Source organism: Gekko japonicus, unplaced genomic scaffold, assembly GCF_001447785.1.
Source record: "Gekko japonicus isolate JY-2015 unplaced genomic scaffold, Gekko_japonicus_V1.1 scaffold3262, whole genome shotgun sequence".
Taxonomy (NCBI): domain Eukaryota; kingdom Metazoa; phylum Chordata; class Lepidosauria; order Squamata; family Gekkonidae; genus Gekko; species Gekko japonicus.
The window spans coordinates 95,152-113,968 of record NW_015176076.1 but is presented as its reverse complement, the minus strand read 5'-3'; the positions used below and the strand labels follow the sequence as shown (position 1 = coordinate 113,968).

Below are 18,817 nucleotides of genomic sequence, written 5' to 3'. Positions count from 1 at the left end.
TGATTAGCTGTAATGTAATACAAGAAAAATAAATACACCTTAAAGCATGATACGAACTTCTAAGATAATTCATTGAAATGAATCTAGCGGCAGGAAAACCACTCCCAGAATATTCAACTAAGACATCAGTCAATGAAACCTGTTGCCTAAAATGCTCATGACATAAGAATTCGGTCATGAAAGTGTAAGCAGCAAGGGATGCAGGACAAGATCATTAACAGTGAAGATAGTTAAAAGGATGCCATATACACTTATATTAAACTTATTTATATTTATATGAAACATATATGTATTACTTAACCTCCCAGGTTTAAGAGCACAGAGAGTCACTTTGCAAAGCACCAGAAGCCACCAGATCGCCTCTAGTACGCTGCTGAGCCTGGCTCCCCACCACCACCTTTTCCAACTTACTTTGCAGGCTTAAATGCACAGAGAGTCAGTTTGCAAAGCACCAGAAGCCACCAGATCGCCTCTAGTACGCTGCTGAGCCTGGCTCCCCACCACCACCTTTTCCAACTTACTTTGCAGGCTTAAATGCACAGAGAGTCAGTTTGCAAAGCACCAGAAGCCACCAGATCGCCTCAAGCATGCTGCTGAGCTCCCCCCAGCTTTTCCAACTAACTTTACAGGCTTAAGGGCACAGAGAGTCACTTTGCAAAGCATCAGAAGCCACCAGATTGCCTCTAGCACGCTGCTGAGCCTGGCTCCCCTCCCCTTTCCAACTAACTTTACAGGCTTAAGGGCACAGAGAGTCACTTTGGAAAGCACCAGAAGCCACCAGATTGCCTCTAGCACGCTGCTGAGCCTGGCTCCCCTCCCCTTTCCAACTAACTTTACAGGCTTAAGGGCACAGAGAGTCACTTTGGAAAGCACCAGAAGCCACCAGATTGCCTCTAGCACGCTGCTGAGCCTGGCTCCCCTCCCCTTTCCAACTAACTTTACAGGCTTAAGGGCACAGAGAGTCACTTTGGAAAGCACCAGAAGCCACCAGATTGCCTCTAGCACGCTGCTGAGCCTGGCTCCCCTCCCCTTTCCAACTAACTTTACAGGCTTAAGGGCACAGAGAGTCACTTTGGAAAGCACCAGAAGCCACCAGATTGCCTCTAGCACACTGCTGAGCCCGGCTCCCCACCCCAAGACAAAACAAACAATCAGGCAGCTCACCTCAGGAAGGGCAGAATCTGGGCAACAGAGCAGTCCTCCTTCTGGGCCAGGGTATCTCCAGGAGCACGAGGCAGAGGACTGCCGGGGAGGGTAGCAGCGCCCCCTTTCACAGGGCAAACAAACCGCAGCTGAGCAAAGGCGGGGCCAGCCCAGATCAGGAAACACAAAGCATACTGCTGTGTTTCTGTGCTGCCTGAGCAAATGGATCCGTGCTGCATGGCCATTGGGAAGGGAACCTCTCGCCCCTGTGCTGTGGTAACAATTGCTGCGCTGGCCAGGGGAAATCGGTGCACCAGCGCAGCTTGGCGCAGCTTAAAGGGAACCTAGCCTGTGAAGTAGGTGGGGCTGAGAGAGCTCTGACAGAAACTGCTCTTTTTTTCAAGAACAGCTCTTCTCAGAACTACATCTTGCCCAAGGTCATCCAGCCAGGTGCAAGTGGAGGAGTTGGGGAATCAAGCCCAGTTCTCCCAGATTAGAGTTCGTGCACTTAACCACTACAACAAACTGGCTCTGCTTTGGACGAGTGCTGTTGACAGGGCAGTATGCACAGTTGACTGACCATCCCCCCTTTTTTAATCTTGTGGAGTTGATGGTTTGATACAGCAGCTGTACTTGTTGTTCTGCCACAGGGGTGATAACTTGCAGGGCTGTCTTTGCTTCTGTCACTGGTGAGCTTATTGGTCCCCAGCAGCACCATTTCTGGGGGTAGGGAAGAGACAGAATCAATTAGGACTCTTTTACATCCTGATGGGTAGCTCCTCCCTACTTTTAGATGCTTAAAGCAATAACTTAGTATTACGGAGGCTTCCTCCCACTCCTGAAGCCCTGGAGCTCTTCAGCTGACCCAGCCAGTGTCTTAGCCAGTTTGGAGGGAGGTGCTGCGGTCAGGCACCCAGGACTTCCTCCGGGAACAGAGGGACACTTCAGCCCAAAGCCCTGCTGGTAAGGGAGTAAACCTTTAACGAACCCTTTAATTTCAAAGCTTTTGCATGCTTCGGTCTAGCGGTGCTGCAATATTGAACAGTAGCGTAATACCAAATGAGAAGCTTGTTTTTTGCCTCTGGGGTCTTTGCTATTGATTATGTACTGCTTGAAAATACTTGTGGGAGGGCCGCCTTCGGGACCGACTTTATTTTCCTTCTTTTTGGCAGCTCCTGGATGAGCTGGGCATGGGGATCATAGAGCAGCACAAGCCAGATTCAGCTGTGGCTCCAGATCAGCGGGTGCCAGTCGGCCTGGTACGTATGCGGCCGGTCCTCTTTTGTCAGCTCTTTCTGTTGGAATCACGTTTGAACGTAATCCTGCTCTTTAAACATAACTGTGTGGCCCTTTGCTAGAGGAGGCAGGGGTTTGCCCAGGCACCTGCCATAGCAGGGGGGCCCCAGCGTGGTGTCCATGGAGGTTGTGGCACTCGCCAGCAGCACCTTTTCTGCTGCCCGCCAAAGTGTTTTGAGCGAGTGGGCGGGGCCAGGTAAGGCTTTTACCCAGTGAGGCTTCTGGTCGACGATTGGAGTTTTGATTTTCTGAAAGGTTGACTGAGGGTAAGCCGTGGCCATCATTTTTGTGGCTGGCTCTGTCTCCCGTGGGAGTCGTTTTGTGGCTGCCCCCACCGTGCCGTGTCAGAATTCCGAATGTGCCCGCAGGCTCAAAAAGGCTGGGGACCCCTCTGCTATAGGATGATGATGGCTCCAGCCCACTCCTTTTGTGCCGGGGGAAGGAGCACGTTTGCCTTGGAGCGAGCTTGCTGCAGTGGTTAAGAGCGGCGGACTCTCATCTGGAGAACTGGGTCTGATTCCCCACTCCTCTTCCGCAGGCAGCCAGCTGGGTGACCTTGGGTCAGTCACAGAGTCCTCTCAAGAGCTGTTCTCTCAAGAGCAGTTCTTTCAGAGCTCTCTCAACAACAATTTATTAGTACGGTCATTGACCAAATACGTAAAAGAACCGAAAAGACATCCACTGGTAAAATAGTAAAATGCATACAGACGCTATCCAGAATATCAAGCCAAAAATCCTAAATATAAATACACGTTGATGGGGTCTGAACTGGCAGAGACTGATCAAGAGAGAGATCTTGGAGTTGTAGTAGATAACTCACTGAAAATGTCGAGACAGTGTGTGACTGCAATAAAGAAGGCCAATGCTATGCTGGGGATTATTAGGAAGGGTATTGTAAACAGATCAGCCAATATCATAATGCCGCTATATAAATCAATGGTGCAACCTCATTTGGAATACTGTGTGCAATTCTGGTCACCACACCTTAAAAAGGATATTATAGCTTTGGAAAAAGTGCAGAAAAGAGCAACTCGAATGATAAAAGGGTTGGAACACTTTCCCTATGAGGAAAGGTTAAAGCGCTTAGGGCTCTTTAGCTTGGAGAAACGACGACTGAGAGGTGACATGATTGAGGTTTATAAGATTATGCATGGGAAAGAGCAGGTAAAGAAAGAGGTACTTTTCTCCCTTTCTCACAATACAAGAACCCGTGGGCACTCCATGAAATTGCTGAGCGGTCGGGTTAGAACGGATAAAAGGAAGTACTTATTCACCCAAAGAGTGATTAACACATGGAATTCACTGCCACAGGAAGTGGTGGCGGCTACAAGCATGGACGGCTTCAAAAGGGAATTAGATAAGCATATGGAGCAGAGGTCCATCAGTGGCTATTAGCCACAAGGTATAGATAGGGACTCTGGGGCAAGTGATGCTCTGTCATCTTGGTGCTTGGGGAGGTCAACAGTGGGATGGCTTCTAATGTCCTGGCCCCACTGGTGGACCTCCTGATGACACTGGTATTTCTGGCCACTGTGGGATACAGAGTGTTGGACTGGATGGGCCTTTGGTCTGATCCAACATTGGCAACTCTAAAAAAAAAAAAATCAAAAAAAATTCAAACATTAAAATGTTAGGAATAAAATTAAAATATTATTAGATAATTTAAAAACTCTATTTAAGTACAGTATTCATTATCTAACTGCTAATAGCTTGTCTCCAGATTTTGATCGCCTGCGTGGCAAATTTTGCCATGTTTAAGGTAGTTTCCTGCTCTTTGTCAGCCAGCAACTTATCTAGGTAAAATCTTCCATTTCTCCCAGGAAATCGAGAACAAATCGGGGTTATGTGAATGTCTCTAATGCTTTGATACATTTTACATTTGAACATCACATGTTCCCTCGTTTCTCCCTCTCCACAGATACACAATCTTTCCTCATAAGGTTGTCTTTTGTATTTACCTTCTAAAACTGCAGATGGAAGCATATCGGCTCTGAGCAGAGTAAATGCTCTTCTATAGTCAGGTTTATCTAAGTTTTGTAAATATACCATTGGCATTGCCTTGTTTAGTCCCACCCTTCCTGGCAGATGTCGCTTTATCAAGTTCAAATCATGTTGCCTTTCAACATCCATGATTCTTTGCTTAACAATTTTTTTTTACTCAATTATAATCCATATTAATCAGGAATTGCTTAGAAAGTCCGTAATAGCCCAATTTAAGTTCTATTTCTTTAATCCAGGGTGGCACTATAGAATCTCTTAATATTAAACCTGTTAATCCAGTGAGATTTGTAAGTATTTTAAACTAATAAAGAATGGCTGCAATCCAAAGGTGTGTTTTTACAGTGACCATACCTGTTTCTGTGCGAATAACTGTATTCATGAATTAACTTGTAATATATATCTTAAAAATTTGGATTGAATTCTTTCCATAGACTGCATATGGGATTGAGATGCTGTAATACTTAAGGGAGCGCCATATAATAATTGGGCAAGTGGTTTGGCCTTGAAAATCCTAACTGCTGCCATTACATTTCAGCCTCCCCAGGTCTCTCAGCCCCACCTACCTAATGGGGTGTCTGAGGAAAGGAAGGCTATTGTAAGCTGCTCTGAGACGCCTTTGGGTAGTGAAGGGCCATGGGGTATAAAAACCAACTCTTCTTCTTCTCTCATCCTCCCCATAGGTTGTCACCTTCTGGACTAGGATGCTGAATGGCCCTTTGCCTGGAGCCTTGCAGAACTCCCAGCACCCAATGCTTCAGACCAGCACTTGCAACGCCCTCTCCTCTATTTTGCCGGAAGCTTTCAGTGATCTACCGGTAAGCACGTTGCTGTGTGTGTAAGAATTCCTTTGAGAATCCAGGTTAAGGCCTCACTGCTTTGGGCAGGGGAGATTACCAGAGATGCCCATAAAGCCTGTATAACAAAGACTATATCTTGTGCACTGCAGCCAAGCGGTAGAGACACCAGCGTATTTGAAACCAGAGAAGCTAGAAGCAGCAGCAGCAGCAGCAGCAGTCCCTTATGTACGTAGGGCCTGCTGGCATTCCCTCTGGCGCAGAAGAAATTTATTTTTTTTTAAGGAAGCTGGGGTTCTAAAGACTATGTTCAATTCTGGGCATGATTTGTATCAGGGCAAAAGGAACTCCGAGGTGTCCTCTGAGAGGGTCATGTTCCAACTTGCTCTGTTTCTCTTTTGCACCCTTCTTTGTCTTGCTGGTCTAACCCCAGAACTTTCATCTGGATCTCCTAATAGGGTGGCTGAGAAGAGCTTCCGTGCAGACAGCTCTCAGCAGTCTCCCAGCACCCTGGCCTCTTCCCCAGCCCCACATTATTCTTCAGGTCTCCCTGCATAGTCTATCCCCCTGCCCGGTATCCTGAGGCATATTGCAATGAAGTGAAAATTACAATGACTAGCTAGGCTCATGTAGATGTACCAGGGAAAAAAACCCCAAGGGCCGCACCAATAAGAATAAGAAGAAGAGATTGGATTTATACCCCACCCTTCACTACCCGAAGGCGTCTCAGAGCGGCTTACAAACTCCTTCCCCTTCCCCTCCCCACAACAGACACCCTGTGAGGTGGGTGGGGCTGAGAGAGCTCTCTCGAGAACTGCCCTTGAGCGAACAGCTCTGAGAGAACTTGTAACTGACCCAAGGTCACACCAGCAGCTGCACGTGGAGGAGTGGGGAATCAAATCCGGTTCTCCCAGATTAGCGTCCACACTCTTAACCACGACACCAAACTGACAAAGAGAGAAAAAAAACAATGGTGCACTGGGAAGAAAATTTTATTCCAAAATATTAATAACACCTGCGCATTTTGGGCTAACCTTAAGATCTGTGGAGTATAAAACCAGCAGTACCCCCACTACACCTGCATCATTGTTTTTTCTTCATCTCATGTCAGTGTGCGCTGTGCAGACACCCTCTTTCACCCCCCTGCACCACCGTTCATTGTAGTGAGTGGTGGTTGATCCTGTCCCAGTCTCAGTCAAAGAAGGGCCTTCCTTGACAGCGGCTAAGATACCTCGACCCTTTAGCCGTATTTTTAAAATGTGAGCCGTTAATCTGGGACTACATGACTGGCTGTACAATATCTGAAGGACTTCTCTCTGCCTAACTTGCTGATTTCAGGCTGACAAGCAAATCCTGTGCATCACTGTTCTTCTCGGGCTCAACCACAGTGAGAATTCGCTGGTGAAAGCTGCAGCCGCACGGGCACTAGGGGTCTACGTGGTTTTCCCATGTCTTCGGCAGGTCAGGTTTCAGTCTCAAGTTGTTCCTTTTAAAAAAAATTTCTCGGATATTTTTTTGGGGAATGAAATGAATAAGAGAACCATAGAGTTGGAAGGGACCTCCAGGGTTGTCTAGTCCAACCCTGTGCACAATGCAGGAAATTCACAACTACACCCCCACCCCCAGTGACCCCTGCTCCATGCCCAAAACTTGGCAAAAAACTCTCCAGGATCCCTGGCCAAAATGGTCTGGAGAAAATTGCTTCCCAACCCCAAAGTGGCGATCGGCATGTCCCTGGTCGTGTAAGAAAGGGCCACGAAAACTAAGCACTGAGGCAACCCTTCCTGTCCTCCCTTCTCGTGATCTGCCTGAGTCCTCAGAATCAGCATTGCTGTCAGGTGGCCATCTAGCCTCTGCTTGAAAACCTCCAAAGGAGGAGAGCCCACCACCTCCCCAGGAAGCCTGTTCCACTGAGGAACCGCTCTAACTGTCAGGAAGTTCTTCCTAATGTTTAGCCGAAAACTCTTCTGATTTAATTTTAACTTGTTGGTTCTGGTCCGACCTTCTTTATTGGACAGATAAATGAAATCAGCAATCAAAACTTACCTATTTGTTTTAAATTGTCTCTTCTTGATTGGGTGGATCCGGCTACAACTACATTGGCCCAAAAAGAACTCACTTCCAGGCTGCTGGCAGCAGCAAGACTAACAATTGCCTCTGTTGGGAAACCTGGCTCTTCCCCTTCGTTGCAACTATAGTTTGAAAAAATCTGGGACCAATTTATTTTAGAAAAACTTACTCAAATTACTCAGAATACTAATGTTGCAATGTCAAGGGCTTATACATGATTTGTTGCGATTTGGTCAAGGGTTCTTAATTTTATGTCAGAAAAGGACATTCTTCCTTCCAAAGAGACATAGATTCCCTGGATACGATTTTAAAAATATTCATTCACTACACATGTACTGGCAGTGTTCATCTAACTTTTTTCATGATCAACCACCATATCTTTATCTTTTGTGTTTTAATGCACTGTTCACGCGTAAAGAGGTTAGGCGGGTATAATACGGTTAAGCTGATAGTATTGGTAATGGGTTATGTTTATCTTTAATGGAGTTATGTTTGTGTTACGTTTGTTTTGTAATGTGCCTGTTTTCATTGCTGTCCCATTATGGTTTTTTAAAATAAATAATAATAATTAAAAAAGAAATATCCCCTTTAATGCTAATGACGCTTTTAAAATAAACTCTCATGATAGTGACTTCTTCTTTTTTTTTAAATAAAGGCTTTATTTATTCTCCTGAAAAGGAGAGGTATTTTGCTTTAATAGAAAAATAGGGAGGGTATATAGTGGGAGAAAGAGAAAGCTGACTGATATATTAACTTGTAAATTAATCTGTTAGTAATGTCCAAATTATCTTCTTAGGCTTCTTCTGTGTGCAGTCAAACTTCTTTCTTCAAACCAGTTAAAGGTGTTATCTATGTTAGTGTATTAGTAGTGTTCATTCGATGCTCTGTTAAAGTTTCCTCAAGGCGCATTCAGAACCGCTCCTTCGCGTGCTGGCTTCTTTTAAATTTCCAATTTCATGGAGGGGCTTCTTCTGTTTCCCTCTCTCCGGCTTTTCCAGTCCTCTTCCGGGTCGCTGTTAACGCTTCCATTTCATATACTGTAAATCTTCACTCTTTCATGCTCTTTCATGCCCTTTCAAAAGATCTCTAGCTCTGAGAATGGATTTTCTTTTTTTTTTAATTCCAGTTTCACTTTTAAACGTTGCAATTCTCTTCGCTGGATCTTCCTCCGCAACTGTTGACTTTTAAAAGCGCTTGTAAGGCACTTTCTCGCTGTCACAGTTCATCTTTTCTCACAGTTCCCCGCCAGAGTCACAGCCATAAACATTCCAAACATTAATCAGCCAGTTCTCACGAAAAAGCAAACGCCCAGACCGGAAGTTCCTCCCTTCTTCTCCGCTTGTCTTTTAGCCCAGCTCCGACATCTTATTATTTTTGTTTACTTTTAATAAAGTTCTTAAAACGCGCTCCAAAGAAACAGAATTTTTCTCGCTTTACTCCAAATGCATCAAAACAGCCACTACTCGCACAGTCTATTCCCCCCCCCTTTATTCTCTCGCTAACGAAGTTAGAGGGTTTACCTCCTCGTCTTTTCCGCTGGGGGGGGGGAGCGCTCTTAATTCTTTTTCTTCGCATTTGACAACTCACAGTTTAGCCGATCTTTTCTTTTTTCATTTCATCGGTTGTTCACTTTATCACTCGGTGACGTCTGGTGGCTCCGCTAAACCCCGTGTGGGGTCGCTCACGCAGCAAGGTCCATTGTGGCAGGGCATGACGAGAGTCTCGATTTCCGACCGATCGGCCGAGAAAGAGACTCCCCCTAGTGCGCCCTAACGCGCCCCGGATTTGAGCCCCTCTCCTGAGGGGCTCGTTTGGGTCTCCGCTCGCGCGGATTCCCTCCTCCACCGCGGGCAGGCGAGACGCCCTCGGGAGCAACCCGAGGATGCGTCCGCCATTCGCGGGAGCCAGACCGCCATGATAGTGACTTCTTAATAGAAGTTGCAAGCCACCCGGCAGACTTTTATCGCGCCCATCTTCTCTGGTGGGTGGGGCAAGGAGATTTTGAATGCCTCTCCTGTCTGTTGCAGCAGTGGCTGATGGTTTGGCCTGCCTTCTGGGTCCTTTTTTTCAGTCCAGGGTGGAAAGCAGGTTCTTTGCCCAGACCCCCCAAGTCCTGTATTTGCAAGCAAGCTCCACTGCTTCCAGATCTGGAGCCCCCTTAAGAGGGTGCCAGTATGCCAAGCTTCCTAGCAATGGAATCCGAGAGCAGAAGTTGAAGATGAAAATCCGTCGTGGTAAGAACAGAGGGAGGACAAGGGGCGCATGGCACAGAAGAGCAGATCAGAGTTATGAGGTCACCAGGGAGTACAGCAGAGTAATTAATTTAATGATAGGGTGTGATTAGTGCTAAGTACACAATTAATGGGTTGAGGTAATTGCACTTGATTCTAAGAAGCTAGTAGGCCAATTAAATGGAAATTCACTCAGAGGCTTTGAAGCATCAGGAGCCCAGGGAAATTTGGGGTGCTGTGTCCATTCCAAAAATAATTAAAGATCGTTCAGGGCGACACAGGACAAATTGGGTAAAAAGTAATGTCCTTTTGCCTGGTGGCAGGCTGGCTTTTAAAACTTAATGAGGCTCCTCGGGAAGCTTAGACCAATTCACGGAAGGGGCAGGACCAAGAACAGCTCTTAGTCAGGGCGTTTAAGGACACCCGCCATGTCCAGAGGCAGGAGGCTGCTCAGTGCTGGAGAGAGACCAGCGGGAAGGGGGTGGTTGGCCTTGCCCTGCTTATGTCCTGGAATCACTTGGCTGACCACCGCTGGAGACAGAATGCTCAAGTGTAGCTAGGTATTTCGTCTGATCCTGTGAGGCTGGTCTCTGCAGCCTGCCGCATTATAAATGAAACCAGAGGCCTCCAACTGCGACTAGTCTGCTTCTTTCAAGTTCAGTACGTGAACTTCAGGCTTCTTCTGCAGGACACCTTTCGTCTGCTTATTTGCTGTCCCAGTTTTCCTTCCTCTCAGACTCCTTTCCCTGGCCGCCTCCCCTTCCCCACAAACCTGTTCCAGCCTCCTTTTTCCTGTGATTTCCTTGGCCTGCCTCATCCCTAGGTGTCTGCCTTTCCTAGCCCCCTGCTTGGTCTGTCCCAGTCCACCTGTTTTGGGTGCCTACCTGGTCCCTTCTCCTGGGTTAAACCTGCCAGAGTCGCTGTTCTGACCGCCCGGCCACTCTAGAACAGGGGGACGGAAGAGCCGGTCCCTTTCAGAGGCTTCAGGGCCACCGTGACCAGATTGCCTGCCACGCGGATTCTTGGTGAAAGGCGGGGGATAACAGCGTCCGAATGGTCACGGCCGGTCTCTTTTCTCCAGGATGTGATGTTTGTCGCTGACACAGCAAATGTGATCCTGACCTCGCTCTCTGACAGCTCTCCAAATGTCCGTGCCAAAGCAGCATGGTCCCTGGGGAACCTGACGGACACGCTGATCATCAACATGTACGTACCAAGGGGGGGGGGGGGGGGGCGCCTTGGGAGCATTTCCCAGCTGGGTTCTGCTGGGTGGATTTTAGCCTGATTAGATTTCTCAGAAATAGCAGTAGTCTTTTTTCTTTCTTTCTTTCAAAAGTGAATCAAGTAGAAGGGGTAATGCCCAGTCAGGGAGACACTGAATAGCCACCACTGCATGGCGTGGAACTGGCAAAAGAGTAGATGAGCCCAAGGCCTTCTCTGGACTCCCCCAGGTTTGTAGGGTGGGAGCAGAGCCTCAGAGGAGGTCCCAGGTGCGATCCCTGGCATCTGCAGCTAAAAGGACCAGGCAGCAGGGTGTGTGGAAGAGCTCTTCCCGAGGCCCTGGAGGGACACCACCGCCAGTCGGAAGCGACAGGGGTCTGGCAGCCACATGGGAGAGAGAGCGTCTGAACCAACCCTGAAGTCAGCTTTTGACACACCGGTTATTTGGGGGGTGGGGGTGGGATCGTGAAGTCTGCAGACAAAACCAGTCTGGGGGCCCTGTTCCTCCAACCTGCCAGCTCAAGTCTAGAATCAAGGTGTTGTCTTCTCTTAAGCCACAGTGAGTGCTTGGTGAAAAAGTGACTAGTCACCTTAGTCAGTGCATTTTAAAAAGCTTGCCAGACCCACAGGCTCATCGTCCAACTGCCCAACACACCACTTTTGCTCTGTAAGAAGTTTTCAAGCCCTTTGCAAGGAGCAGTGGTTCTGCCCCTTTAACAGAACAGTCCTGTTACTTAAAAGCCTCAGCATTCTACTTGGGCCCCGAGAAAGTCCGACTGCAAGCCTAAGTTTATTCAGACCCTGCTTCTACTGATCTGACCTTCTGTAACATACTTAAGGCATCACTCAGCCTGTACCCCAAAGAGGATTTGTACATGTGTCTGCTTGTGAGAAAGACATGATTGTTGCTGGGTATTCAGGCACCCTGGTCAGCATTTCTGTCTTTGAAGCAAGCGTTCTGGGCCTGCTCCAGAAGGTGGTGTGGTCTAGCATTTGCCCAGGACCAAGGGCGGTGCCATTCTGACATGGCACAGATGATCCCACTAAATGAGAAGTACCGTGAGAGATGTCTTCCCTTGCATGGTCCACTTTTGCCAGCAAGGATGTCTTGCCCCTGGGCTCTGAGAGTCCCAGAACCGGCTCTCCAGACATCTAAGACACGCTTTCAGCACTGTTTTTAAACCACTGGTTTAAACCCTGCGCTCCTTCAAAACCCTTTGAATCCCTTTGAACCACCTGAGCTCTTGAAAATGTACAGCAACACAGCATGTCAGAGAATCCTGCCTCAGCTTAGCCTACTCAAGCCTGTTACAAAACGCTCCTTGTGCATAGAAAGCTAGCGGGCAAGGGGGAACTGTTGCATCCTTATCTTCTCCCTGGCATTCTGCTTTCCTCCCCATGCACAGGGTGGTTTTTAATGTTGGGGAAGAATTCAGAAATGCCCCCCTGAATCCCAGGGGGTAGCACTTCGTGCTCTTTGTACGAACCTGCACATGTCTGTGAATCGGGTGTGAGACCCTGTGTTCTGTGCTTGCTCTCTCTCCCGGGGTTCTCATTCTGATCTTTTGTTGTTGTTTTGGGTTGCAGGGAGCTCCTGGGACAAAGTTTTCAGGATGAATTCTCGGATCTCCTTCTGTTGAAAATGCTACGAGCAGCGATTGAGGCCTCGAAGGACAAAAACAAGGCACGTCCGTCAAAAGCCATGCTTGTGTATGCTGTTCGTTACTTCCTCATGTTTATGGAGGAGGCCGTGGACTTGTGGTGTAGGGCTGGCATGAGAGCACTCAGGTGCTGAGCCTTCCCTTGGGCCTTCAGTGGGGAGGGATTTGCCTTCCAGCCCAGGGAACCCAAGCGTCTGATGCTGTGGCTGGCCTGGAAGTGGCCAAGGGTCAGCTCAGCCGGTGGTTCAGAGCTGGAAAAGGAGTCTCTCATTTTTGTAGGGCTCTGAGGTCACCGCTGTTAGCAGGTGGAGTCAAAGCTGTGAGACTGTTCTGTAGAAAGTGAAACTTTTGCGGGGCTTCCTCTGCATGCCAGGATCTTTCTCTGGGAAAGTGTGTGAGTGCGTGCGTGTGGGGGGGGGCTGTTTTCTCCCCAGGTATGTTCCAGGTTGGATGCGAGGGTGTTCAGCAAGGAGAGAGGGAAGCTTGTCAGGCAGGAGTTGGTGAAGCATCTGGGCCAAATGTCTCCAGTTCAGATCTTCCTTTTGCCGTGACCTCAGGCAAATCGTCTGCCATGCGGGTGATGGGGTGGATCCTGCCAGGCTGTCCTTTGGCGCGAGGAGGGAGGGGGCAGTTTCTCCTGATCCCTCTTCTCCCTGCAGCCCTTCGTCCCCATTCACACGAGGGGTCCCCCAGTCCCTGGCACAGTCTCCTCAGCAGGCAAAAGGGGGGCTCCTGGGAAGGAGGGGGCAGCCTGTTTCCACCAGTGGAAAGTGGGTAGAATCCAGACCAAGATGCAACGGGCGCTTTAAGTGATACGCAGACGAACCCCAGCCTGCTTTTCAGGGGAGTTGTGTGATCTGTGGTTTGTCTCCCCCCCCCCCTTTGTAGTAGAAGGGGGTTCTTTGCCTAGATTTTCTTCCAGAGCACAGTGGGGTTTTTAAAACCCTGGGTCTGGAGCCTGCCTTCCAGAAGCATTAAAAGGTGGTCTGCCGCCAGTGTTGTGGGGAATCGGGGAAAGGGCAATAAAAAAGAAACAGATGTAGGTGGGGAGCAGAGGAAAATGGGCCTTCGAGCTGTGATCTCTCTTGTTTGGTCATCTGCTGGTGCTGGGTCCCCGACAGGGATCAGGAGCCAAGCCGACAGGGCTCAGGGGGAGCCAGTTCGTTGGCCTGACAGAGCCGGGGCTGAGTGGCGGGCAAGAGCCACGTTCCGTAAGCGACAACCAAAGTGGGTGGGGCACGCCAAGACCAGCAGGAGGCGGAGTTCTGAAGCAGCACTGAGCAGGGCGGGAACGAGAGCTGAGCCTGACAGCGTCCTGGCACCATGCCACGAGTTGCTCGACGGCGTGCTTTGGAGGGCCTGGATCAATGGCTGGAGCACCGAGTGGAGTGGCGAGGAAGGGGGGCTGCATACGAGTCAGTGGCACCATTGAGAAGCCATTCAGGTGGCCCTGGTAGGGCTGCATCTTGGATGCTGGGAATGCAGGAGGGAGACACGCACTCCCATGATCCCTCCAGGGATGTGGTGCCTACCTTTTTTAGCAAACCTTGACTGGTTTCTTCACCCTTGCCTCAAATGTGCACACCCCAGTTCAACAGATGTTGATTTCGGTTTTGCAAACCTCAGATGCTCTAAAATAATGACGGCAGCACCTTTTGTAGACGCCGCAGAGTTCCCGAACCTCTCTCCCTTTTTCCAGGTGAAAAGCAATGCCGTCCGTGCCCTCGGAAATCTCCTTCATTTCCTCCAGCCAGCTCACATCGCCAATCCCAGGTTCAGCGAACCGATTGAGGAAGCCGTCCAGGCCCTGATCTCAACAGTGTGGGGTGAAGCCACCATGAAGGCACGCTGGAACGCTTGCTATGCCCTCGGCAACGTCTTCAAAAACGCTGCCTTGCCACTGGGTAGGTAAAACAGTTCACTCTTTTTGGTCTCCGTAGTTCACTTTGCCACCGTTTCCCCAAACTGGCCTGCAGAAGCGAGGCAGCGAGTTGCCCTTCCTCCTGCCTGTGCAGGTGTCACCTCCCTGCCGCCCACTGCCCCTGGTCAGTGCTTGTCGTGCTCACAGGCATTATGGCAGAAGGGTATTTAAAGAGCCTTGCTCGGGTGGACGAAGGTTCTGGGATTCCAGCGACCGTATCTCGAAAATGCCACCAGGAAGCCATAGGCAAGGGCGTAAGGACAGCCGCCTCCTGATCTCTGTCCTCAGCACCTGGTGTTCAGAAGTGCACTGCCTCTGGACCAGGAAGTTCTGTTGAGCTGTTGCTTAGCAGGTGACCAGTTTGGTGCAGTGGTTAAGTGTGCGGACTCTGATCTGGGAGAACCGGGTTTGATTCCCCACTCCTCCACTTGCAGCTGCTGGATTACCTTGGGCAAGCCATACTTCTGTCAGAGCTGTTCTTGAAAAAGAGCAGTTTCTGTCAGAGCTCTCTCAGCCCCACCTACCTCGCAGGGTGTCTGTTGTGGGGAGGGGAAGGGATGGGAATTTGTAAGCCGCTCTGAGACTCCGAGTGAAGGGCCGGGTATAAATCCAATTGCTTCTCCTTCTCCGCCATTCCTAGATTTGCAGTTTCTTCAGGCTGCAACCCTGCTCACCCTCCCTCCCCCCAGTGGAGGGTCCATGGCTGGATGGCAGGGCGCATGCTTTGCCTGTAGAAAGTCTCCTGGAAGACAGTTCCTGACATCTGCAGCAAAAAAGACCCTGTCAAGGCCTTTTCTGTGCCTGAGACCCCTGGAGAGCAGCTGTCATCCAGAGCAGACACTACTGAGCAAGGCCGACCATTTGTTAGTCTGGTTACCTCTGCATGGGTGTGTGTTGTGGGGCTTGTTTGTTGAGAGCCAGTTTGGTGTCGTGGTTGAGTTCGCGGACTCTAATCTGGGAGAGCCGGGTTTGATTCCCCACTCCTCCACTTGCACCTGGCTGGATGACCTTGGGCAAGCCGTAGCTCTGATAAGAGCTGTTCTTGAAAAAGAGCAGTTTCTGTCAGAGCTCTCTCAGCCCCGCCTACCTCACAGGGTGTCTGTTCTGGGGAGGGAAAGGGAGAGGAGTTTGTAAGCCGCTCTGAGACACCTTTGGGTAGTGAAGGGCGGGGTATAAATCCAATCTCCTCCTCCTCCTCCTCTTCTTCTTCTTGCATACGGCCCAGTTGTGGTCAAAATCCAAAGAGTTACTCTAGGCTTACCTAGAGTAGTGTTTGCTCCCCCCCCCCTTGAACGGCAGACCTGAATCTTACATCAGAGTGTTTTTGAGCCTTATTTTTGAAAGCCATTTTCCGTTGTGGGTGGATTGGCTGCTATCCCTTGTATGGAAGCCCAAAGCTTTACCTTGGAAATGGGGGATTAGATGTCCAGTTCTTTAAGAACACTAGAAGAGCCCTGCTGGATCAGAGCAGTGGTCCATGTAGGCCAGGCTCCTGCCTCACACGGTGGCCAACTAGTTTCTCTGAGGGTCCAGCAATAGGGCATAGAGGCTGAGGCCTCCTGATGCTGCCTCCTGGCACTGGTATTCAGAGGCTGACTGCCCCTCAGTGTGGCGGTTCCCTGTAGTCACCATGGCCAGTAACCACTGATCGGCCTGTCTTCCATGAATCTGTCTAATCCCCCTTTTAAAGCCGTCTATTCCTGTGGCCGTCTCTACACCCTCTGGCAGTGATTTCCACATTTTGATGACTCACTGTGTAAAGAGGTATTCCCTTCGGTCCATCCTGAATCTGCTGCCCATCAGTTTCATTGGGTGCCCCTCAAGTTCTAGTCTTGTATGGGTGGAAGAGAAAGTTCTCCACCCCAGGCATGTCTTTGTAAACCTCTGTTATGTCCCCGCTTAGTCATCTCTTCCCTAAACGGAGGAGTCCCAGCCACCTCAGCCTGCCCTCCTAGGGAAGGTGCTCGAGCCCCCTAATCACCTTGGTTGTCCCTTCTGTACTTTTTCTTTGGATCCTGCCTCTTACTGGTGGGCTCTGTACTTTTCTCAGAGTGCGCCACTTTGATTTCTTTTTGAAAACATGGGGTGAAAATCCTTTCCTTGTCACTGAGCTTAGTTACTAGCTTAAGTATGCCTACAAATAAGTCCTGAGGTTTTCATCCAGTGATGGCTGTGAAAGCTTTGATAGTCTTGGTTGCAACTATTGACTTTTGTCTGGACTGAAATCTCTAGGAGAGGCCCCTTGGACCGCCCGAGCCTATGATGCCCTTACCTCGGTGGTCAAGTCCTGCAAGAATTTCAAAGTCCGCATCAAATCTGCTGCCGCCCTCTCCGTTCCAGCCGAAAGGAAGCATTACGGCTCTCCCGAGCAGTTCTCTCGGATCTGGAGTGCCCTGGTTGTGGCCTTGGAGAAGAGCGAGGACGCGGAAGACTTCCTGGAGTTCAAGTACAGCACCAGCCTCCGGACGCAGCTCTGCCGCGCTCTGCTTCATCTGCTGAGCCTGGCGGGTGAGGCTGACCTGCCGTCCGTCTGGAGAACGGTGGCGGAGCACAGAGAGGCCATCAGCTCGTATATGCTGCAGTACGTGAAATCGGGAGTCGAAGATGACGAAACGGGGATTGGCGAGAACTTTTGTCAAAGGAATGAGATACTGAAGAAGGCTGTTGAGCATGTGCGAGGTCTTGAAGAGCGGTTGACGTGCCCCGTGAAAAGGGGGGCCGTAGCTTGTCTGGAGGAAGTCTTGAAAATCCAGACTGCTGCTGCAGGACTGACAGAAACTTGAGGGCAGGTGTCTTTAATGTCCTTCCAGGTGTCCACTGGCAGCATGAGATGTCTTACTTGGATGCTCTGTCTGAGCCATCTCGGTCCCATAGAACAGACAAGAGCAGGATCGTTGGGTGGGCCGGTTAATGTTTCAGAATGTCTGGAGCGGACTTCCAGGCTACCAAGGATTCTTCTCCAGGTTTAGCTGCTGTTTTCAAGGTGACCCACAGCCCTTCTGTAAGAGTCCGTTTTACAAGTCCTTGTTGTAACTAGCATTTTTCTAAAAAGCAAATGTATGTAGAAAACAGACCAGGAGCATCAGTTTAGCCGTGTGAGAACAGCGCATACGTTACACATGGTGGTGATAAAAGTGCATAAATTACAATGATAGTTCCACAAGAGACATTTAGACGATCCAAGAAGTCACTCTCTGGGGTGACTATTTCAAGGGAACTTGCCTAAATGGAGATCACATAGTAAAAGTGCTTCCGGTTTGCTTCTCCTTTGGATGGTAATTTAAAACGCCAGCTGCCCCATTGTTGCCTCTTCCCACGCACAGTCTGAGGGAAAAGAGTCCTCCAGTGGTCCGGAGTGGGGCAGTCTCCACTTCCAGGAGAAGCTCCTGCCCTCTGCCAGGCAGCATTGTCGATCTCGAGCGTTTCCTAGGGGAGGGGCCTCTCTCTCTGCCCCCAGTCTTTGGCCCTACCTCAAGGCAGCCAGACGTTGTGACCACGCGCTGTTTCGAGCTCAGCGATTCCTAGTAGTACTTCATTTGTTATTTTTGTTCTCTTCATCTTTCTACTGGGAGATCTCTAGGGATTGGGAAGGACCTTGTGTCTGTCCTCCCCCCACCCCCCGTTGGGAAGACTTCTGTCGGCAGCAGGAACACTGGGGGCATTTGAAGCAGCGGGGATTCCCCCCACTGCAGCTTCACTGGCTGGATCTCACAAGCCACGGGGTCTCCCGCTCTTATGCTGGGAGCTTCCCCCGCTGTTCCCCTTAGGCATAAGGAGCCCAACAAACATACACACAAACACACATGGAGCACCCGGTGTGGCATCTAGAGATCCATCGAGTAGGCTGCATAAAGTAGGACTCCATCCCAGCTGTAACTCCAGCCTTTTCTGATCTTCTGAATCCCAGTAAGAAGGGGCTTTTTTAAAGAAGCCACTGGGTGGTTTCCTCTTCGTCCCCCCCCCCCAGTCCTTAAAAAGGCAGGAAATGACAGCATGGGTGGGGCCTCTCAGGGTCAGTTCCTCAGGAAGGCCTAGCCTTCAGTCTCAAACTCCCCCCCCCCAGGCCCTTGCTCTGCGTTCCCAACAAGGGCTGGACCTGGCAGGAACCCATACTTAGACCTCTCAGAAGACAACGCTCAGGCCAGTCTGCTGGCTTGGATAAGAGGTGAAATGCAGAAGGATATTAAAGAAGCCATTTCTCAAGCTCTTCCCAATGTCAGGGGCTCCAGTAAGTCTCCTAGCAAACTCGGCCGTCATTCCCTTTCTAGCACTTCATTGGGCAGTAGAGGGGGCAGATAGAATTTCTCATTCACCCTCGCAACCTAAAAGAAGGAGAGTAGGTACGTCTGCTAGGCTTAGCAGAGATTCAAGTCCCCTTTTGGGCCATGACTATGAGGAGTCCGATTGCTCCAACTCTTCCTCCCATAAGGAAGAAGGGGAACTATCAGATGAAGAAGAGCCTATAATGGCTGTCATGCA

General features: G+C 49.7%; 1 protein-coding gene across 1 annotated transcript in view; it reads left to right on the top strand.

Annotated features, from left to right (window-relative positions):
- Positions 1-18,095, top strand: part of HEATR6 (HEAT repeat containing 6) — a 53,489-nt gene extending 35,394 nt beyond the window's left edge. Inside the window, exons 14-20 of the mRNA XM_015426721.1 lie at positions 2,316-2,402; positions 5,121-5,255; positions 6,573-6,695; positions 10,617-10,741; positions 12,344-12,440; positions 14,117-14,321; positions 16,571-18,095. Coding sequence (XP_015282207.1) covers positions 2,316-2,402; positions 5,121-5,255; positions 6,573-6,695; positions 10,617-10,741; positions 12,344-12,440; positions 14,117-14,321; positions 16,571-17,121 — 1,323 coding nt within the window. The 3' untranslated portion in view covers positions 17,122-18,095. The remainder of the gene's footprint in view (positions 1-2,315; positions 2,403-5,120; positions 5,256-6,572; positions 6,696-10,616; positions 10,742-12,343; positions 12,441-14,116; positions 14,322-16,570) is intronic.
- Positions 18,096-18,817: the final 722 nt, after the last annotated feature.